Here is a 19,157-nt window from a genome sequence, read left to right on the forward strand (position 1 = left end):
CTACCATTTAACAGCAAGAGTTGAAAAAACTATCTTGTTGGGCCCACTTGAACCTAACCACCCACTACTCCTCCACCCAAACAAAACCCCAACCACCCACCAATACCCTACCTGAACCTAACCCAAGTTGTCCAGCCACTCACCACTACTTCCCCCACTTGAACTAAACTAGCCACCCACCACTCCCCCCCCCCCCCCACCTGATTATGTAGGTGTAAGTAGGCGAATAGGCATTGAGGTTCCAACATATGGAGGTGAGAGAAGAGGTGATGCGACAGAATGGGATTTGGCAGCGGAATGCGCGGAGGAGAGTGAATGGGAGTACGTCAAGGTGAAGAGGAAAAACGAGGGTTTCAGGTTTGCAATGGTGGCTAGATAGGTTCTAGTTTACGGGTAAGGGCTAGTTGGGTTGGTGATCTTGTGGGGTCAATGGTGGACTAGTGGGTGGCTAGTTCGGTTCAAGTGGGGGGAGTGGTGGGTGGTTAGGGTTTAATTCAAAAGGCCCCACAAGACGGTTTTTTTAATTGTTGCCGTTAAATGGTAGTGATACTTAAACAAATTTCCAAAATAAAAAAAAGGAAGTTGTTTTATAAAATAGGAAAAATTGCCAAGAATAACCTGAACTTTGGCTCATTCGCCCAAAATAATCTCAACTTTTGATTATTTTTTAATAATCCGAACTTTAATGTGAGTTTTCTTCTAATGCTCCCAACCGGTCACCTAACTAGTTATTTTATATAACAAGTTAGATGACATGTGTCAGCGTATAATTGGTAAAAGAAAATTTAAAAATTTTAAATTAAAAATCTATAACTATAACCAAATTAATTACCACTGACATTGATCCACGCGTCAAACTCTTATAAAAAAATTTCCAGCCAAAATAACTAATGACATCATTATTTATTTTTTCAAGATAAATAAAGATTTGAAAATGATAAAAGTAATTATATTTTTTACTAAAAGATTTCTTTATATATAAATTGACTGATTACACAAATTTTCATGGAGTAATTAAACTATTTCATTTTCCTATAAATATTATCTTTCCTATTTCATTTTCCTATAAATATTATCTTTCCTCCTACTCTATATATTTTGTATAGATAGTACGAAGTTGGGGTTTTGCTCTTCATTAATTTATTATATTTTTGCTTAAATTATTTTTACTACGTACTACACACAAATAAGCTAAAAAATTTATTGTTAAAACCGTGCATCGCACGAGACTAACCTAGTAATAAAAAACTCACCATCTTCTCTCCCACCAGCCTAACCACCCTGCCCGTCCAGCTCTCCGGCCCCAGTCCCCACCCCGCCATGCCCAGACCCACCCCACCTCCCCACGTCGATGCTTCCCCTCCCCCTACCCCCGCACCGCCCCCTCAACCACCACCCCACCTTAAAACCCAAATTCCTCCCCCCGAAAAATCCCTTAAAAACCTTCTCGCACCGCATATAGCCTTAAACTACTCCCCCACCTTCGAAACCCTAGCGCTAGTGTTTTGAAGGTGGGGCAGAGGCGATTTGGGGGATTATATAAGACGCGGGAGGGGTTTTTTAGCCTTTTTTAGGGTAGGAAGCTGAGGGGGGTTTTGTGGTGGGGTTTATGGTTTTAGGGGGCGACGCAAGGGGTCTGGGCGAACGCCGGCGCAAGGGAGGGGGGTTTTGGGTGCGGCGAGTGTTGGGGTGGGGAAGGTGGCTAGTGGTGGTGGTTTTTTTTTAATTTATTTTTAAAATAATTAGTTTATAAGTAACTGATAATCTTTTCTAAGTGTTAATTATAATTTTTGAGCAATCACATGGTGACACATGTAAGTTAAACTTGAAAAAAAAAAATTACCTATTCTACCGGTTACTGGTCACTTGGGGCCTTTGAGAATAATTTCACATTAAAGTTCGGATTATTTTAAAATCATCCAAAGTTGGGATTATTCTGGGCAAATAAGCCAAAGTTTGGATTATTCTAGGCAATTTTTCCTAAAAACAAAAAAAAAAATTAAATGGTAGTTGTTTACAAAATGTGCAAATTAAATGTTAGTGGTTTATAAAAAAAAAAATCCATAACTAAACAACTTGAATTATATGTAGCACATACAATCAAAAATAACTCATCCAATTGGGACAAATTATGATGTCCAATACAGTACCCAAAAAAAAAAAAGGGATAATTAAAAAATACGAAGGTAAAGCATATCAATCTGCCATCTATATATAATTTCTTGCCTTGTAAAGAAAACGTTATAAAATAAAATAAAAAAACCTCAGACATCATATGCGTTTTTAGTAACAAGCATTAATTGAACAAATCTATAAAATTGTTCCATCAAGCCACTCCAATGTTGACAAAATTTTACGCAAAAACGATCTAAAATCTTCATCAACAATGGCATTCCCTGTTATCTCAAGCTGAGTCAAAGTTAAATCTCTAAAGATTATATAAGCCTCCCAATATTTTGTCAGTTGGTCGACATCACCCGACGATAGGCCCAACTTCCAATCATTTGCTACTGTGTGAGACAAAGAAGAGGAACACAAGTACCTGGTGCTGTCAATTGAATGCTCCCCAATCTTGTTGTGCGAGATATTTAGCACTTTAAGCAACTTCAAATGCCTCAACGGATCTAAAGCTGTAAAACTCTTGATCTTGTTATTACTCAGGTTCAAACAAGAAAGAAGTTGCATTGCTTCCAACCCTGTGACAAAAAGCAAGTGAAAATTTACAGCTTTCACAAAGTAGAGCAAGATCGCTGTTGAGACAATCCAAAACCAAAAGATCTTAATTAATTAATGACACTGTCCCAGCGCCTATAGGTTAAGGATATAGCACAATCCAAAAGAACCTTTAATAGCTGGACCGTAATCACTCTTCCTCTCCATTCAACCTTAGTCGTGATATTTTGGAAAATTAATCACATCTTGAGATAGAATATAGCTAATTTTCAAAGTAAAGACAGTAGAACTACATAAAGGACTGGTAATGAAAATTTTCTCATTTGCTCAGGTATTTGCACGTATGCAGCAGAGAAATGGACTTTTTAATGAGTGCTTTTGTGCTTCATTTACATGACACACCATTTTCCTATAGTTTATCATTACACTATGAATCAGCAGGATTCCTTTCAAAATAGTTTAGCACAACTTAAACAGCTGAAATGAATTTCAAATCTGAATATAAAGTGAGACATTACTATGAGATATTTAGAAGCAGTTTCAGATATTTATAAATTGGGAAATGAGTGGCATGGCATTTTACACATACATCAGCATCACAGCTAAAGCTGAAACCTAGCAGGCTACAGATAGACCTTTCAGAAGCAAGAACAACAGTTTAGGACTTAGGAGCATTACCTTCAACCGATCCAAGTTCGTTTTGGCTTAGATCTAGCATTTGAACCCACAACAGATTTTCAATGGACCCAATTCTTGCTAGCGATAAGCTATTTAAACGCACGCATATAAAGCTCTCATTATTTGTTTTGGCTATTTTCCCATAGTGCCAACAATATCTCGACAAGCTGTCCTTGCAACAAGTAACCTATAGATCAACAGCACAATCAATTTAGGTATTGGGATAATTCGATTCACCAAAAAACAAAAGGAAGATGCAGCTTTACTTGACAGTTATTTGTTTAGATGTTTAGTTAGTATGGATACAGCTTCATTGAGGGTTACAAGGGGTGCATCAAGGAAAATTCCACGTTAACAATGACAGCAACGATTCTCATATGTTAACTTGAAGACATTTGTAGAAACAATAAGTAGTGGCCAGGTAACTGCTATAATGACTCATGTGCTAGTATTTTAATCCAATGCTAATATATCTTGCTAAAAAAAGCCAAAAAAAAAAGCTTATTTTGCTCTAAGGACGACATCCTAGTTAACAAAACATTTATGAGATATCCTTGGAGTCATGGGACTCGTGATTGTTCTGGCTCTTCTCTATGCCATGCCCTCATCTTTGTTGTACGGAATAATAGATTGACAAGGAAATGATAAGCAATAAGATATCCTTGTAATACATGTGGATTTCATCTTCATTGCAACCTGCAAGACACTCTTGGTATGCAAGGAAAAAGGTCGCCTTCTCCAGATAATTATGATAAAAGACTCACCTGTCGTAGTAAGGCCATACTATGCTCTTCTTTATAATATTTTGAGTGAGGAGGGTCCATTTTCATCAAATCACAATACAAAGCCATAACTTCTTCAGTATGCACCATCTGAGAAGAATTTAAAGTGCTGCTTTCTGAAACAATTTTATCTAGTGCTGTCAACAACCTTGCAAGTGTAAGCTTTCCTATTTTGCTGCAAACACAAAAGCAGAGGGTAAGAAAATATGCATCAGCATTGCCTACTCATTTTTTTACATCATGAAATGCAAGTAAGTTCTAAATAGTTAAATGAGACATACCAGTCTGCAGCTGAGAGTTCACGGAAGAGCTCAATCTCATTGGCCAATATATTTACTTTCCACTTAGAATCAACACCTGCTTGATCCGCGTCAATTTGCAATTGGTTAAATAATGAGAACAGATTTGATTCCCCAGAGTCCATTTCATATTTTTGAAAATTGGAATCTTCCCACAAAATTACTTCTAGATTCTGCCCATCAGCCTCTCCTGAATCGTGTTGCTGAAAGCGGACTACAAATTTAAATTCAAACACATGACTTAAGGAGCTCCCACTCAAAGAGATGATCTCAGAAGAGTCTCCCACACGAACTTCAACTGGATAAGCAATGGAATAATCAAGTGGCACATCAGAAAAATTAAGCAGTGCAACCCAGGCCTGGGCACTCTCATATTTGTCTACGGAAAGAGGTCTCCAAATGATATCTTTACTTTCTGCTAGGGAAGACCTGACAGCTACAGTAGAAGAGTTCACACCTCTAACAGATTGGTTAAAATATAGAATCACAGGTATTGTTCCCCCATCAGTGGAGTATCTTGCAGATGACGAAACCATACAACCAGATGCTGACTTGCTTGCTGATATAATGAGCTCAGAATCAGAAGCAGGCCAAGATGAATTCAACCAAGGAGTATCCTTCGTGATTGTTTGCTCAAGAAGCCAAAGATGATTAAACCAGCCACTTTGGTCATCGGAATCAGTGAATATTGCTTGGTGCACAAGGTCGTACTCCTCAGCTAAGATCTTCTCTTTAGGAAAATATCCCTCGGCTTTTTGTTTAAGTAAATTTGACAGTAGCACACTGGAAAACCAGTAAACCAAAACTAATGAGATATGTAAAAAAATACAGAAGGGAATCATGGATCACATGCAAGTGTAGAAGCAAGTGTTAACCAAAATTCACTGATGGTCTCTATCACGTCAAACCAGAAATTCAGATACGCACACCAAATTCTCAGCCAACCACAAAACGAGAGAAACTAGTAACATAAGATAGAATGAGAAGATTATACCTGCGGTTATGCCAGGCAGAATAATTGCTGAAATTTGTTTCAATCATATTGGTGGTATACTCCAGTTCATCTTCATCTGCAATATTCTTTAGCGCTGCCACAAATCTGAAACACCACAGATAAAATATAAAAATCATTATACCAAACCATACTGTTTCAGACTACTACATATAAACAACAATGCAGTTTTCACCTGCGATAGTTCCATGCGTGAAAATTCCGGGCATCAGCCTTCTGAAACTTATCTAAGAGTCGTAATTCATTGTCTACGGATGAATGACCCTTGCTAAGAACCCATTTACGATGATGCCATGCTCCATATGACTTAAAATTTTGTCTCAGCGCACTCTCTACCTAAATTGATGTCAATTAATTTGATTAAAAACATAGCCACCAATTGCTAGAACCTAAAATAAATCTTACACCAGCCAGAAAATTTGCAATCTTCTGACACTTAGAGACTATCAGGACTTGACATCAACGAAAATATCTTCAATTATGGTAAGGTAAAGTTAACACTGTTAAAAAATTTCCACAGCAACCCAGGATATTAAAACGCATTGCGAAACTCGAATTCAATCAAAATCATCCCAAAGCCACAAACATAAACCATTCCACTACATATATTCATATATCAAATCGCCTATAAAACCCAAGATCTGAAACCCTAAAAGTCTTCACACATTTTCCAGAAATCACAAAAATTACAAAGCACCTGATAACTATCTACGCAACATTAAAATTGAGCACAAATGTACATATTCAAAGCACTTTTAAATGAAAGACTTACAACACGGAGTTCCTCATTCAAAATTGACTCGGGATCGGAGCCGGGTTGACTCAGAAAATATTCAACAGCGAGTTTTCGATAATTCCAGGCAGTGTAGAATTCTGGATTGGTCTCAAGCAGCTTAGCGCTGATTTCTACAGCTTCTTTGTCGAAACTGAAACCCCAATTCAATCAATCAATCAAACCCCAATTCAACCAAAAAAAATTATCCATCAATTTGATTATTGAAAGGGAAAGAGTAAGAGATGGAGAGTACTTTCGACTGTGATGATAGTTGAGAAATTGAGATTGAAGGGCACGTAATTTAGAGGCTTTAGCAGCAGAAGCTGCTTCATCTTCGGGCTTTGAAGGGTTTCTAGGCCGTCCATGCATTATCCAACAATGTCACACCTACTGCAAACGAAGAAATTTAAATGCTGAAATCAGAAAATTTATAAGAAAAATACAATAGTGATTGCTAATAGATAGATAGATACATGAAATTAGGGTTCGTTCCCTATCATTTTCCGTTTTCAGTTGTTTATTTATTATTTTATTAACACCAGACACCAATTTAAGTTTAGTTTTCATTTTTATACAAACAAATTACTGCAAATTTACTACTACTTCTTCTAACTTTAAATTATGAAAATGAAAGTACAATACATGTATTAGATCAGCGGATTCAACACAACTGAACCAAGAAAGATAATGGCGAAAAAACATTAGCTGAATGGCAATACAAAAGACTAGGAACAATAAACTTTCACATACACAATTCATCCATCACAATAATTATGAACTAATTTCAATTTGTATATCACCTATTCAAAATAAGCAATTTTTCAATTCAAATAATAGCATTCCAACTGTTTAATACAATGTATTTAAATCGTAACTCTTAAATTTTAAGAAAAAAACAAGTAAATTATAATTATAAACTGAAATCTGGAGTTTAGTTTGACAATGACAAATAATATCTGAAATTTAATTGAACATTGTAATTTTTAGAAAAATGTCATTCAATTGATCAAATTTGTAATTAGTAATTAGTAATTAGTTGAATGAATTTAATAATGTATACCTTGAAATTATTGGAGATCAAGATGGGAGAGGCAAGGAATCCCGTCGGTCTAAATTGCCGGTGTCGCCGTGCAGAGAGGAAGGAGATGACTTCAGAAAATCAAGAGGTTTGGGTCTTTAGGAACTCTAAAGTACTCTGTAAATGACTACGAGTAGGTTCGTTTTCCGAAACTAAGCCATTTGTTGTAAATATTAACCAAAATGGTTGCGTGGTAAAAGTATTTACAAAACTAAACTTGTAGGATAAAACGATGTCCGACCTGTTTTTTTTTTTTAAAAAAAATCAAGGTGTAAAATGCTGTTTTTACGTGTTGACTTTTTTCTATTTAATTTCGTAATTTCTGATTTAAAATTTTTGTAAAAAAAAAATTCAATATGTAAAACGCTGTCTCACACAGCGTTTTACATTTTAATTTTTTAAATGAAACAATAACCAATTTTCTGATTTTTTGTTAAAAAATAAAAAATAAATTGCAAGTGAAACGCTATCTGAGATAGCGTTTCACTATTATTTTTTTTTTAAATAAACAGGTTTTTGATTTTTTTTTTTTTTAAAAAAGGAAAAAAAAATTAGTAAGTTAAACGCTGTCTTTCACTAGCTAATTTTTTTTTTTTCTAAAACCAATTTTCTGATTTTTTGTAAAAAAAAAAAAAATAGTTTCACTAACTATTTTTTTTTAAAATCAGAAACTTGGTAATTTTTTTTAAAAAAAAAAAAAATTCAATATGTAAATCGCTGTCTGGGACAGCGTTTTACATATTCAATTTTTTTTAGAAAATTTTAAATCAAAAATTACGAAATTAAAAAGAAAAAAGTCAACACGTAAAACAGTGTCCGACACAGCGTTTTACACATTGATTTTTTTTTTAAAAAAAATTAGGGTATAAAACGCTGTCCGAGACAGCGTTTTACCCTAGAACCTTAGTTTCGTAAATACTTTTGCCACGCAACCAATTTGGTTAATATTTACCAAAAATGGCTTAGTTTGGGAAAACGTCCTACGAGTAGTCTAATTTAATGCACGGGATATAGCAAATTACAGGATTTGAAAAATATAAAGTATACATGGCCAATTAACCAAATTAAGCCTTATTATAAAGGGAAATTTGTCAAGAAATACCCGGAAGATAGGCTCATTTATGAAGAACTACCCATTTTTTTTTATTTGTTCACAACTATCCGCAGGTTTGAAAACGTTTGGGTAGCACTACCCATTAACGTTTTCCATCCAAAAAACTATTAGTGGGCCCCACATTGTACACGTGTCATTTTTTTATTGGTAAAAATTGAAAAAAAAAACCTAGCCACCCCAACCACCGTAAAACCCTAGCCCCTACCCCCAGCCACCACCAAAATCCGGCCGTTTTTGGAGGTTAAGGAGGGCGGCCGGCCGGACCACCGCAGCTGACCATCACCTCATAACAGCTCCTGACCATCTCCCCACCGCACCTCACAATAACTCCTCCACCACACTTGACCACCGCACTTGACCACCGCTTCTCCACCGCACCTGACCACCTCACCAACCTCACAACCCGCATCAATCTCAGGCCACCTGACCACCGCAACAACCTTCTCCTATCTCACACATCTCACCTACCTCACAACCCGCAAAACCCATGCCAATTAACAGCACCAGCCCACCTTCGAAACCGGCCAACAGCACCTTAACCGCCACCTTTCTTCTCGCAAATAGCAATTCACCACCAATTCACCGCAACCCATGCATCACCCAGCAACCCCTGTTCCAGCCACCAATTCACCACCAATTCACCGCCCATTCACCGCAAACAGCAATTCGGCACCCAATTTCTACGATTTCGAGCTTTAATTGCAGCAATTTGGCAAAGTGGAGAGAGAAAATGGGTGGAGCGTTGTTGGTGATGCTCTGGCTTCGAGAAGAAGAAAAGAGGAGAGAGAGAAGACGACTTGTGATGTAGGTTTTTTAGTGGTAGTGGTGGCCGGCCGTTTTCGGAGGTTTAGGAGGGCGGCCGGTGACAAGGGTTAAATCGGTCGCTACAATCTAACTCTCAATCAAACAATACTTATACGAACACCCTATAACCAAGTACAATGGCAAATAAAGGTTCGGTCCACGAGGAACGAGAGTAATTGCAAATCAATCTTAAACCTAAGCTAGTTCGAAATCAATGAAAAATGGTGTTCTAAAATACTACTAATAAGATGGAATAAATCAATAAACTAAGACACTAGGGAGAACGGGAATCCGCCTAACCATTGGTAACTAAGCAACAAGGAATCACAGAGACAAACGGGATATGCAAAGACTATAAGTCTTATCAATATCATGTGATAGGAAGACAACGGGCAATACTAAGCTTGGATTTCTCATGCACTTAACATTACTCGATACATAATCAAACCACATTCAATAATGAAATACTCAATTCACAATCTCTTGTTCAAATCAAGAATATCATGCAATCAAATTCAAGATTCTAGGTTAGCTACTCCTATTATAATGAATTAACATGCAATCGCATATAATCAATTTAATCACAATCCGTTTATCAAAATCAATCCTCAATTACATAGATTACCTAGGCCGGGTTTCATCCCGAAACCCTAGCTAGGAGACTACTCACACATATTCATAATCAAAGCAATAATGAATTCCAAAAGCATAATAGATATAAACATGAATTCTGATTAAGGAATAATAAAGCTTGATTAATAAACAAGAATGAATAATACCAATTGTATTGATGCGAATCAATGGAAAAGTTCAGAACTTTGATATCCGTCGTCAATGAATAATACAAAGAACATTCGCAAATCTTACTTCAAATCAATCCAAGAAAACTAAAATCTCTAGGAAATTCTCTAAGAAAACTAATGAATCTCTAATACTAAGAACGTTCTCCAATAACTCTCTACAAAAGCTCTCCAAACTATCTCTAAAAACTCTCTCTAGAATCCTCTTAAAGTTGGGCCTTATATACGTCTTCTAATGCGGAGAAGTCAAGCGCGCAGTTAACCCTGGATCAGCACGACCGTGCTGTATTTGGCACGACCGTGCTAGCTTGTTAGTAAGTAAACCGGATTTCTTCTTCAAATTGGCACGGCGGTGCTATATATGGCACGGCCGTGCTAAGGCCTGGCACGGCCGTGCTGAATCTGGCACGGCCGTGCTAATGCCTGGCACGGCCGTGCTGAATCTGGCACGGCCGTGCTGAATCTGGCACTGGCACGGGCATGGAAATTGGTTTGGCACGGCCGTGCTAATGCTTGGCACGGCCGTGCTGAATCTGGCACGGTCGTGCTAATGCCTGGCACGGCCGTGCTAATTCCTGGCACGGCCGTGCTGAATCTGGCACGGCCGTGCAGCATAGGCAGGAAGGTTGCAGGCACTTTGATCTTCTTAAAACAGTCACAACTTCTTATCCAGAGCTCCGTTTGAGGCGTGCAATATATCGTTGGAAAGCTCTTCAAGTCTACTTTCCAATGCAATTGGAATCACTTCATTATAATTTGTATACCGAAAGTTGTGAGCAAAATAGTGAAAAGGTGTCATATTTGTGAACTGTTCTGCCTTGCCTGCTACTTAACTTGCCTTTCAAGGCCTTGAGAACCGCAACAAAGCCTTAGCTTGGTGGACTAGGATCGATAATAGCCTGATTACGCACCAATGGTTCGGGACTCGACATAACTTGGTCAACTATACCTGTTAAAACACCAAAAACAGACCGAAACCCGTGAAGCACGTAATATGAAGGAAACGAGTGTAACAAGGCAATAAACGACCAAAACGGGCCTAAATACATCCAAAATCACCCATTTATATGCCTTAAAGCGCGCCCTAATGTGCGCTTGTCAAAATCCCCCAAGCTACACTTTTGCTAGTCCTCGAGCAAAACTAAGGGATACACACACACACATGATCAAATAAACTATTGCCATTACATATAAATCCAATTTAGCACGGAATGAAGTCAATGGATCCTACTTAGAACAACCATGCACGGAATGAAAACTCACTCAAACAAGCAACGAGACACACAATCCAAGGTATCGTTGATCAAAATGCAAACAAAGCCTAAACCAAGCATAGAGAACAAAGAAGTCATGCTTCCCTCTAAACCCAACCAAACCGGCCACGTCCTCCCCTTTTGCTTCAAATCACCACCCTAATTGGCCCCTCGTGATTCCTCGAAGGAACCGGAAAAAAGTGATATTTTGAGGAAATAACAAAGGTATCCCGACATCTCGATTACGCATAATCTTTCCATAGGGTTGAAAGGTATCTCCCTCCACCGTTTGAGAACCGAACACCTCTAAAGTCTAAGGGTCTTAAAGGGTTGTAATGTATTGGCAATGGGTAAGGTAGGTGAAAACAATTTAAAAAATGGGGTTAATTCCTAAATGAAGCGCAAGAATCACAATTCTCAAAAACAATAGTTCAAAAGATGCAATTCACATTCCACAATAAACATTGATCACACTTTTACACATCCCAAACTCTCTATGTTATACACACTCAAATCACCTTTTTCAAACTTCAAAGCTTTTATTCATATGTCCTCGCCTTTTTCACAATTCAGACGGCTTTTCTCCTTTTTTTTTTTATTTTGATTTTCTTTTCTTTTTTTTTTCTTCTTTTGTTTTTTTCAAAAACAAATTTTTCATATTACATCTTTACAATTAAGCTCACTTTCACACCTGCTCAAACCAACTATCAAACTTTATTTCTTGATTAGTAAACAATAAGCTCAACAAACCTATCTAGGTAAACGCTTCACAACTAAGGGTTGGTAAAACATTGGCCATCGGGTTTGTAACACGGTTAACCAAGAATGGAATTAAAGCTCAACATGGTTAGCAAGTAAGATGATGTAAAAAGAAAATCAATTTGTAACAAAACAAAAGGAACAAAATAAGAAAAATGAAAAAGGTGCCCTCTTCCTCCCTTATAAGTGTCAAGTCGGTCTCGGGAGCTACTAGTCAACACAAAGATCGAAAAATGCGTAATCAAGGATCCAAATATGCCACTCAACAAGAATGATGAAGGCTAGAACAAATGAACCTCACCGGATCTAACAAATAAAGCAACTACCAATCAAGGGGGTCAAATCCACAACCGGGAAGCGACTCCATCTTACCACAGCCCAAAGGCATAGAGTTTCACATGACAAAAGTGTTCTATCCCTACCCTTCGCCTAGACTCATCTACATCGATCAACAATCGACTCGAAATGTGTATTCATCACTGGCTTAAGTGGAAATAGACATTCCATACACATTCATTCACATTTCGAATCCAAATATGAGCATTATTCCAAAAGTTTATGCAATTAGACAAGTTTATCACGATCCAAAAATATAGGAAAAGACTATAAGGCAAATCATATAAACTAGACTACACATCCTCATAACAGAAGCTTTTCCTATATTGCACACATATATAAACAACTAAGTAATCTAAACAAGCTAAATGGCTCATATAGAGGCATGAAAATCACATAATAATCCCAATCGACAAACAAGCGATTAATTGATATCAACATCAATGATCCCAGGTTCTTTAGAACCGATCAAACATCCTCGAACCATTCAACTTCTTCCTAAACTAAACTATCCTAAGCACACAAAAACAAAAAACTAAAGGAAAAAGGGAAAGATTTCACCAAATGCTTCTTGAAAACACACTAAGACAACATGAGATGCGGCGAAGCTCCTAATGCTACCTCCATGAGTCTTCATATTTGCACAGGTTAGATAGAAACAAACCAAAACGAAACCAAAAGAAACTCGTTTTTTTTTTATTTTTTATAGGAATATGAAGAAAAACAAGGGAAAATCAACAAGGAAACCATTCACCCCCCCAAGCTAGTATAGACATTGTCCTCAATGTCAGGCATCGAGAGACTACCTAGAAGGCAAAAAGGGAAAGAGAAAAGTACCTCATTGACTGGGTCTCGGGTTGCCTCCCGGAAGCGCTTCTTTAACGTCATTAGCTTGACGCAACACATGGATTACAGGTTACCCATAATCAATACTTGCCATTGTAGTGGAGATAAGCTCACCATTCTTATTCTTGACAATAGTCACCGCCCCTTTCTTAGGTACTACAAACACAGGGGAAACCCTTCCTTGATGTGTTGGAAGGGGTTTAAGCTTTACCTTTGGTGCTTCATTAGCCTCCTTTGCAGTGGCCACATCTAATGCATCTAGAAATTGCTCCTCCATGTCCCTGTTTTCCTTGTTCTCATTCAACTCAAAATCATGATTAGTATAGAATAATTCGTTACACATATCAGAGACAATGGAATCAACAGTGTCAACCATCATGCAATTATCAGAATTAGAACAAGGATATTTCATAGTTTTATTTAAATCAAAATCTAAAACCTCCTTTCCTACTTTCAATGAAATCTTGGCACCCTTTACATCAATAAGGGCCCCCGAAGTAGCTAGGAAAGGACGTCCTAGAATTATAGGTATATGAACATCCTCATCCATATCTAGGACCACAAAGTCAATAGGTATGACAAACTTCCCCACCCTTAGGGGAACATCTTCCACTTTACCCTTTGGAAATTTGATCGATCGATCGGCTAATTGAAGGGATATGTTAGTGGGAAGAAGTTCTCCTATATTTAATCGTTGATAAACAGAATATGGCATGAGACTAACACTAGCTCCAAGATCACAGAAAGCATTATCAATATTCATTTTGTTTATAGCACAAGGGATTGAAAAGCTACCCGGATCTCCTAACTTAGGAGGCATTTTGTTCATTATTATAGCACTACAGTGTTCAGTGAGGTTAACAGTTTCTACCCCTTCACAGTTTCTTCTACCACTCAATATATCTTTTAAAAACCTAGCATAGTTAGGCATTTGCTTGATAGCATCAGTGAATGGTATAGAAAGGTGGACTTCTCTCAAGGTCTCTAAAAACTTCCCGAATTGGGCATCTAGCTTATGTCTCACATATTTTTGGGGGTAGGGGAGTCTATGTAATAGGTCGGGTTCATTGGTTTGTGCTCCCACCTGTTCCTTTGGGACCTCATGAATTTTATCTTTTTCTCTGGTCCTCTCATCCTCACTTCCTACAACATTATCAGTGATAGGTGGAGTCACAGGTTGACTCCTAGGGGGTACTACTTCATCGCTCCCCCTCAATGTCTTTCCCTCCTAGTGGTGATAGCATTTACAGAGTTTTTAGGGTCAATACCTTGAGGCGGTAGTTTTGAAACTCCAACCCCATCTTTTATAGCACTAGCCAACTGAGAAATCTGGGTTTCAAGCATCTTATTATGTGTCATCACTTCACTAAACTTTTTATCAGTGGTGGACATAAAAGTGTTGAACATTTTGGCCTGGGACTCCATCATTTCCTCCAAGCTAGATCTCTGTGGTGGTCCATGAGCATAATAATTATCATTTGTAGCTCGGGAACCACGCACATTAGATTGTTGGGGATTTTGATTAGAGTACCCCTTATTATTATTCCAGTTTCCCCTGTTATTAATGTCGTTTCCCCCTTGATTGAATTGCCCTTGGGAATTATGATTCATTTGATTACCCTGTTGGTATTGGTTTTGATTTCCAAAACCACCATGTTGATTATAGGGTCCTTGGGAATTTTGGTCCCTTTGGCCCCTATTTCCCCACTGGTTTTGATAATCAAAATCATTACCTCCTTGATTATAATTGTTCCCTCTTTGATTAGGTGGCAGATATCTATTATTGTCATTCCTAGGTCCGTTATCATAAGACATAGCATTGACCTGTTCATTATTATATCTATTACCATCATTATTATTAGGATCATATGAGGGATCAAAATTACAAGCATTGGTATACTGATCATAAGACCCACAGTTTTCACAGAAAATACATCCTACAGGCATATTAGAAACGGAAGGATTAGGATTCATACCTCTCCCCTTAGATTGGGAGGGAAGATCTTGCAATGGCACGGAATCGAGCTTGGCTTTAATCACTGACATCTCCTTCCCGAGGTTCGTAATTTGTGATGTCAGGTTGCTAATGGCATTGAGGTGGTCCACTGAATAGACCGCTCCTCCACTCTTGTTCACAGCATCTCGCTCGCCGTCTTGCCAATCCATGTGGTGTCGTACCACATCTTCTATGATATCAATGACTTCTTCTTCGGTTTTGTTCATAATGGGGCCACCTGCTCCCGCATCCAAACTGGTCTTCCCTTGAGGACTCAATCCTCCATAGAAAATCTGTAAAACTTGATATGTTGGGATTCCGTGGTGTGGGCACTCTCTTTGATACTCCTTGTACCTTTCCCATGCTTCGTAGATTGACTCCCCACTCCTTTGCCGAAATCCCTTGATCAAAGCTCTAGCATCGGCCGTCTTCTTTTGGGAATAAAATCTTCCCAAGAATGTTGTCGTGACATCATCCCAAGTGTGTAGAGAGTTCGGCTTCACCTCCTTCTCTAACCATTCGAGAGCTCTCCCAATAAGTGAAAAGGGGAAAAGCTTCAATCTCACGAACTCTTGATTCACCCCATTAACCTTGATGGTATTGCAGTACTTCTCAAATTCGTTCAAATGAGCCAAAGGGCTCTCATGCTTGGCACCACTAAACTACCTTCTCTCGATGAGGGTGATCATAGCCGGCCAGATCTCGAAATTATTGGCCTCAGTAGTGGGTGGAGCAATCCCACTTGAAGCTCTATACGCCCCAGGAGTTCCCAACTCCTTAAGGGGTCGTGGTGCTGGCCGATTGGGTTGGCGCGGTATGTCTGCCATTGGAACCTGTTGTGTGTTGTGTTCCTTTCCTTGAGAGTTTGATGACGTCAATCGAGATTTACGATTGCTCTTCAAAGTTCTTTCGATTTCTGGATCGAAGGGTATTAATTCTCTCTGTTTAGACCTGCGCATACACACTAACCAAACCAATTAAATAGCAGGGCTACAAGTGTAGCCAAAAGGGAAAAATCTTTTTGTGATTTTTACGATGAACTAGACTCAAGAAATCAAAAAGAAATTAACAAACACCGTTCCCCGGCAACGGCGCCATTTTGACAAGGGTTAAATCGGTCGCTACAATCTAACTCTCAATCAAACAATACTTATACGAACACCCTATAACCAAGTACAATGGCAAATAAAGGTTCGGTCCACGAGGAACGAGAGTAATTGCAAATCAATCTTAAACCTAAGCTAGTTCGAAATCAATGAAAAATGGTGTTCTAAAATACTACTAATAAGATGGAATAAATCAATAAACTAAGACACTAGGGAGAACGGGAATCCGCCTAACCATTGGTAACTAAGCAGCAAGGAATCACAGAGACAAACGGGATATGCAAAGACTATAAGTCTGATCAATATCATGTGATAGGAAGACAACGGGCAATACTAAGCTTGGATTTCTCATGCACTTAACATTACTCGATACATAATCAAACCACATTCAATAATGAAATACTCAATTCACAATCTCTTGTTCAAATCAAGAATATCATGCAATCAAATTCAAGATTCTAGGTTAGCTACTCCTATTATAATGAATTAACATGCAATCGCATATAATCAATTTAATCACAATCCGTTTATCAAAATCAATCCTCAATTACATAGATTACCTAGGCCGGGTTTCATCCCAAAACCCTAGATAGGAGACTACTCACACATATTCATAATCAAAGCAATAATGAATTCCAAAAGCATAATAAATATAAACATGAATTCTGATTAAGGAATAATAAAGCTTGATTAATAAACAAGAATGAATAATACCAATTGTATTGATGCGAATCAATGGAAAAGTTCAGAACTTTGATATCCGTCGTCAATGAATAATACAAAGAACCTTCACAAATCTTGCTTCAAATCAATCCAACAAAACTAAAATCTCTAGGAAATTCTCTAAGAAAACTAATGAATCTCTAATACTAAGAACGTTCTCCAATAACTCTCTACAAAAGCTCTCCAAACTATCTCTAAAAACTCTCTCTGGAATCCTCTTAAAGTTGGGCCTTATATACGTCTTCTAATGCGGAGAAGTCAAGCGCGCAGTTAACCCTGGATCAGCACGACCGTGCTGTATTTGGCACGACCGTGCTAGCTTGTTAGTAAGTAAACCGGATTTCTTCTTCAAATTGGCACGGCGGTGCTATATATGGCACGGCCGTGCTAAGGCCTGGCACGGCCGTGCTGAATCTGGCACGACCGTGCTAATGCCTGGCACGGCCGTGCTGAATCTGGCACGGCCGTGCTGAATCTGGCACTGGCACGGGCATGGAAATTGGCTTGGCACGGCCGTGCTAATGCTTGGCACGGCCGTGCTGAATCTGGCACGGTCGTGCTAATGCCTGGCACGGCCGTGCTGAATCTGGCACGGCCGTGCTAATTCCTGGCACGGCCGTGCTGAATCTGGCACGGCCGTGCTAATTCCTGGCACGGCCGTGCTGAATCTGGCACGGCCGTGCAGCATAGGCAGGAAGGTTGCAGGCACTTTGGTCTTCTTAAAACAGTCACAACTTCTTATCCAGAGCTCCGTTTGAGGCGTGCAATATATCGTTGGAAAGCTCTTCAAGTCTACTTTCCAATGCAATTAGAATCACTCCATTATCATTTGTATACTGAAAGTTGTGAGCAAAATAGTGAAAAGGTGTCATATTTGTGAACTGTTCTGCCTTGCCTGCTACTTAACTTGCCTTTCAAGGCCTTGAGAACCGCAACAAAGCCTTAGCTTGGTGGACTAGGATCGATAATAGCCTGATTACGCACCAATGGTTCGGGACTCGACATAACTTGGTCAACTATACCTGTTAACACACCAAAAACAGACCGAAACCCGTGAAGCACGTAATATGAAGGAAACGAGTGTAACAAGGCAATAAACGACCAAAACGGGCCTAAATACATCCAAAATCACCCATTTATATGCCTTAAAGCGCGCCCTAATGTGCGCTTGTCAGCCGGCCGGATTTTGGTGGTGGCTGAGGGTAGGGGCTAGGGTTTCACGGTGGTTGGGGTGGTTGGTTGGTGGCTGGGTTTTTTTTTTCTATTTTTTTTTAATATTTTTATCCAATAAAAAAATGACACGTGTACAATGTGGGGCCCACTAACAGTTTTTTGGATGGAAAACGTTAATGGGTAGTGCTACCCAAACGTTTTCAAACTTGCGGGTAGTTGTAAGCAAATAAAAAAAATGGGTAGTTCTTCACAAATGAGCCTATCTTCCGGGTAGTTTTAGACAAATTTCCCTATTATAAAACTATTTTGTAAAGTAGACTCGTGGCCAAACGATTTACCAAACTAAGCTTTCAGGGTTCGGACAACGTTTTATACCCTGGTTTTTTTTTTAAAAAAATTCAATTTGTAAAACGCTGTCTCGGACAGCATTTTATATGTTGACTTTTTTATTTAAATCCGTAATTTCAGATTTAAAATTTTCTAAAAAAAAAATTGAATGTGTAAAACGCTGTCTGGGACAGCGTTTTACATATTGACTTTTTTTTTAAAAAAAAAAATATAACCAAATTTCTGATTTAAAAAAAAAAAAAGTTAGTGAAACGCTGCCTCACACAGCGTTTCACTAACTTATTTTATTTTATTTTTCTTAAAAAAAAATATAATACTCCACGTTCTCCATTGAAGCATACTCCACGTTTTCCATTGAAGCAAAAAATATATGAAAATTCAATTAATAAGAAACGGATATGGTACATTGGATAGTTACACTAAAACCGGGTATGTAAACATTTGTTCAATTTATGGTTGAAAACAGAAAGATCCCAACTTAAGTACAACCTAATCTTAACTGGATCCTCAACTTAAGAGTTTTGTAACCAAATTAAGAAATAAATTAGACTCAATTATCAATTTAGGTTCCAAAAATCATACTGGATTAAGAATATAGCCGT

General features: G+C 38.3%; 1 protein-coding gene across 2 annotated transcripts; it reads right to left on the reverse strand.

The window, feature by feature from the left end:
- Positions 1 to 1,498: 1,498 nt before the first annotated feature.
- LOC110740199 (geranylgeranyl transferase type-2 subunit alpha 1-like) lies at positions 1,499 to 7,425 on the reverse strand. Of its 2 annotated transcripts, none has more exons than XM_021920680.1 (9): positions 7,280 to 7,425; positions 6,473 to 6,606; positions 6,217 to 6,370; positions 5,620 to 5,780; positions 5,427 to 5,531; positions 4,415 to 5,215; positions 4,116 to 4,308; positions 3,352 to 3,538; positions 1,499 to 2,696 (listed from the first exon to the last, which is right to left on the reverse strand). In XM_021920680.1, exons 2-9 carry the CDS (start codon positions 6,586 to 6,588, stop codon positions 2,311 to 2,313), a joined length of 2,103 nt encoding a protein of 700 aa, XP_021776372.1. In that variant the 5' UTR covers positions 6,589 to 6,606; positions 7,280 to 7,425; the 3' UTR covers positions 1,499 to 2,310. The 2 variants fall into 2 exon arrangements, with proteins under 2 accessions (XP_021776372.1, XP_021776371.1); XM_021920679.1 differs by having other exon boundaries at positions 6,473 to 6,609.
- Between the last annotated feature and the right edge of the window lie 11,732 nt (positions 7,426 to 19,157).

The sequence above is a fragment of the Chenopodium quinoa genome, unplaced genomic scaffold, assembly GCF_001683475.1.
Source record: "Chenopodium quinoa cultivar QQ74 unplaced genomic scaffold, ASM168347v1, whole genome shotgun sequence".
NCBI classification, from domain to species: domain Eukaryota; kingdom Viridiplantae; phylum Streptophyta; class Magnoliopsida; order Caryophyllales; family Amaranthaceae; genus Chenopodium; species Chenopodium quinoa.

Coding starts and splice junctions, on each gene's coding strand:
- LOC110740199 (XM_021920680.1), bottom strand. CDS start 6,588: ATGCATGGACGGCCTAGAAACCCTTCAAAGCCCGAAGATGAAGCAGCT. Junction 6,371..6,472: donor AACTATCATCACAGTCGAAA/GTACTCTCCATC, acceptor TTGGGGTTTCAG/TTTCGACAAAGAAGCTGTAG. Junction 5,216..5,426: donor TCTGCCTGGCATAACCGCAG/GTATAATCTTCT, acceptor CTGGTTTTCCAG/TGTGCTACTGTCAAATTTAC.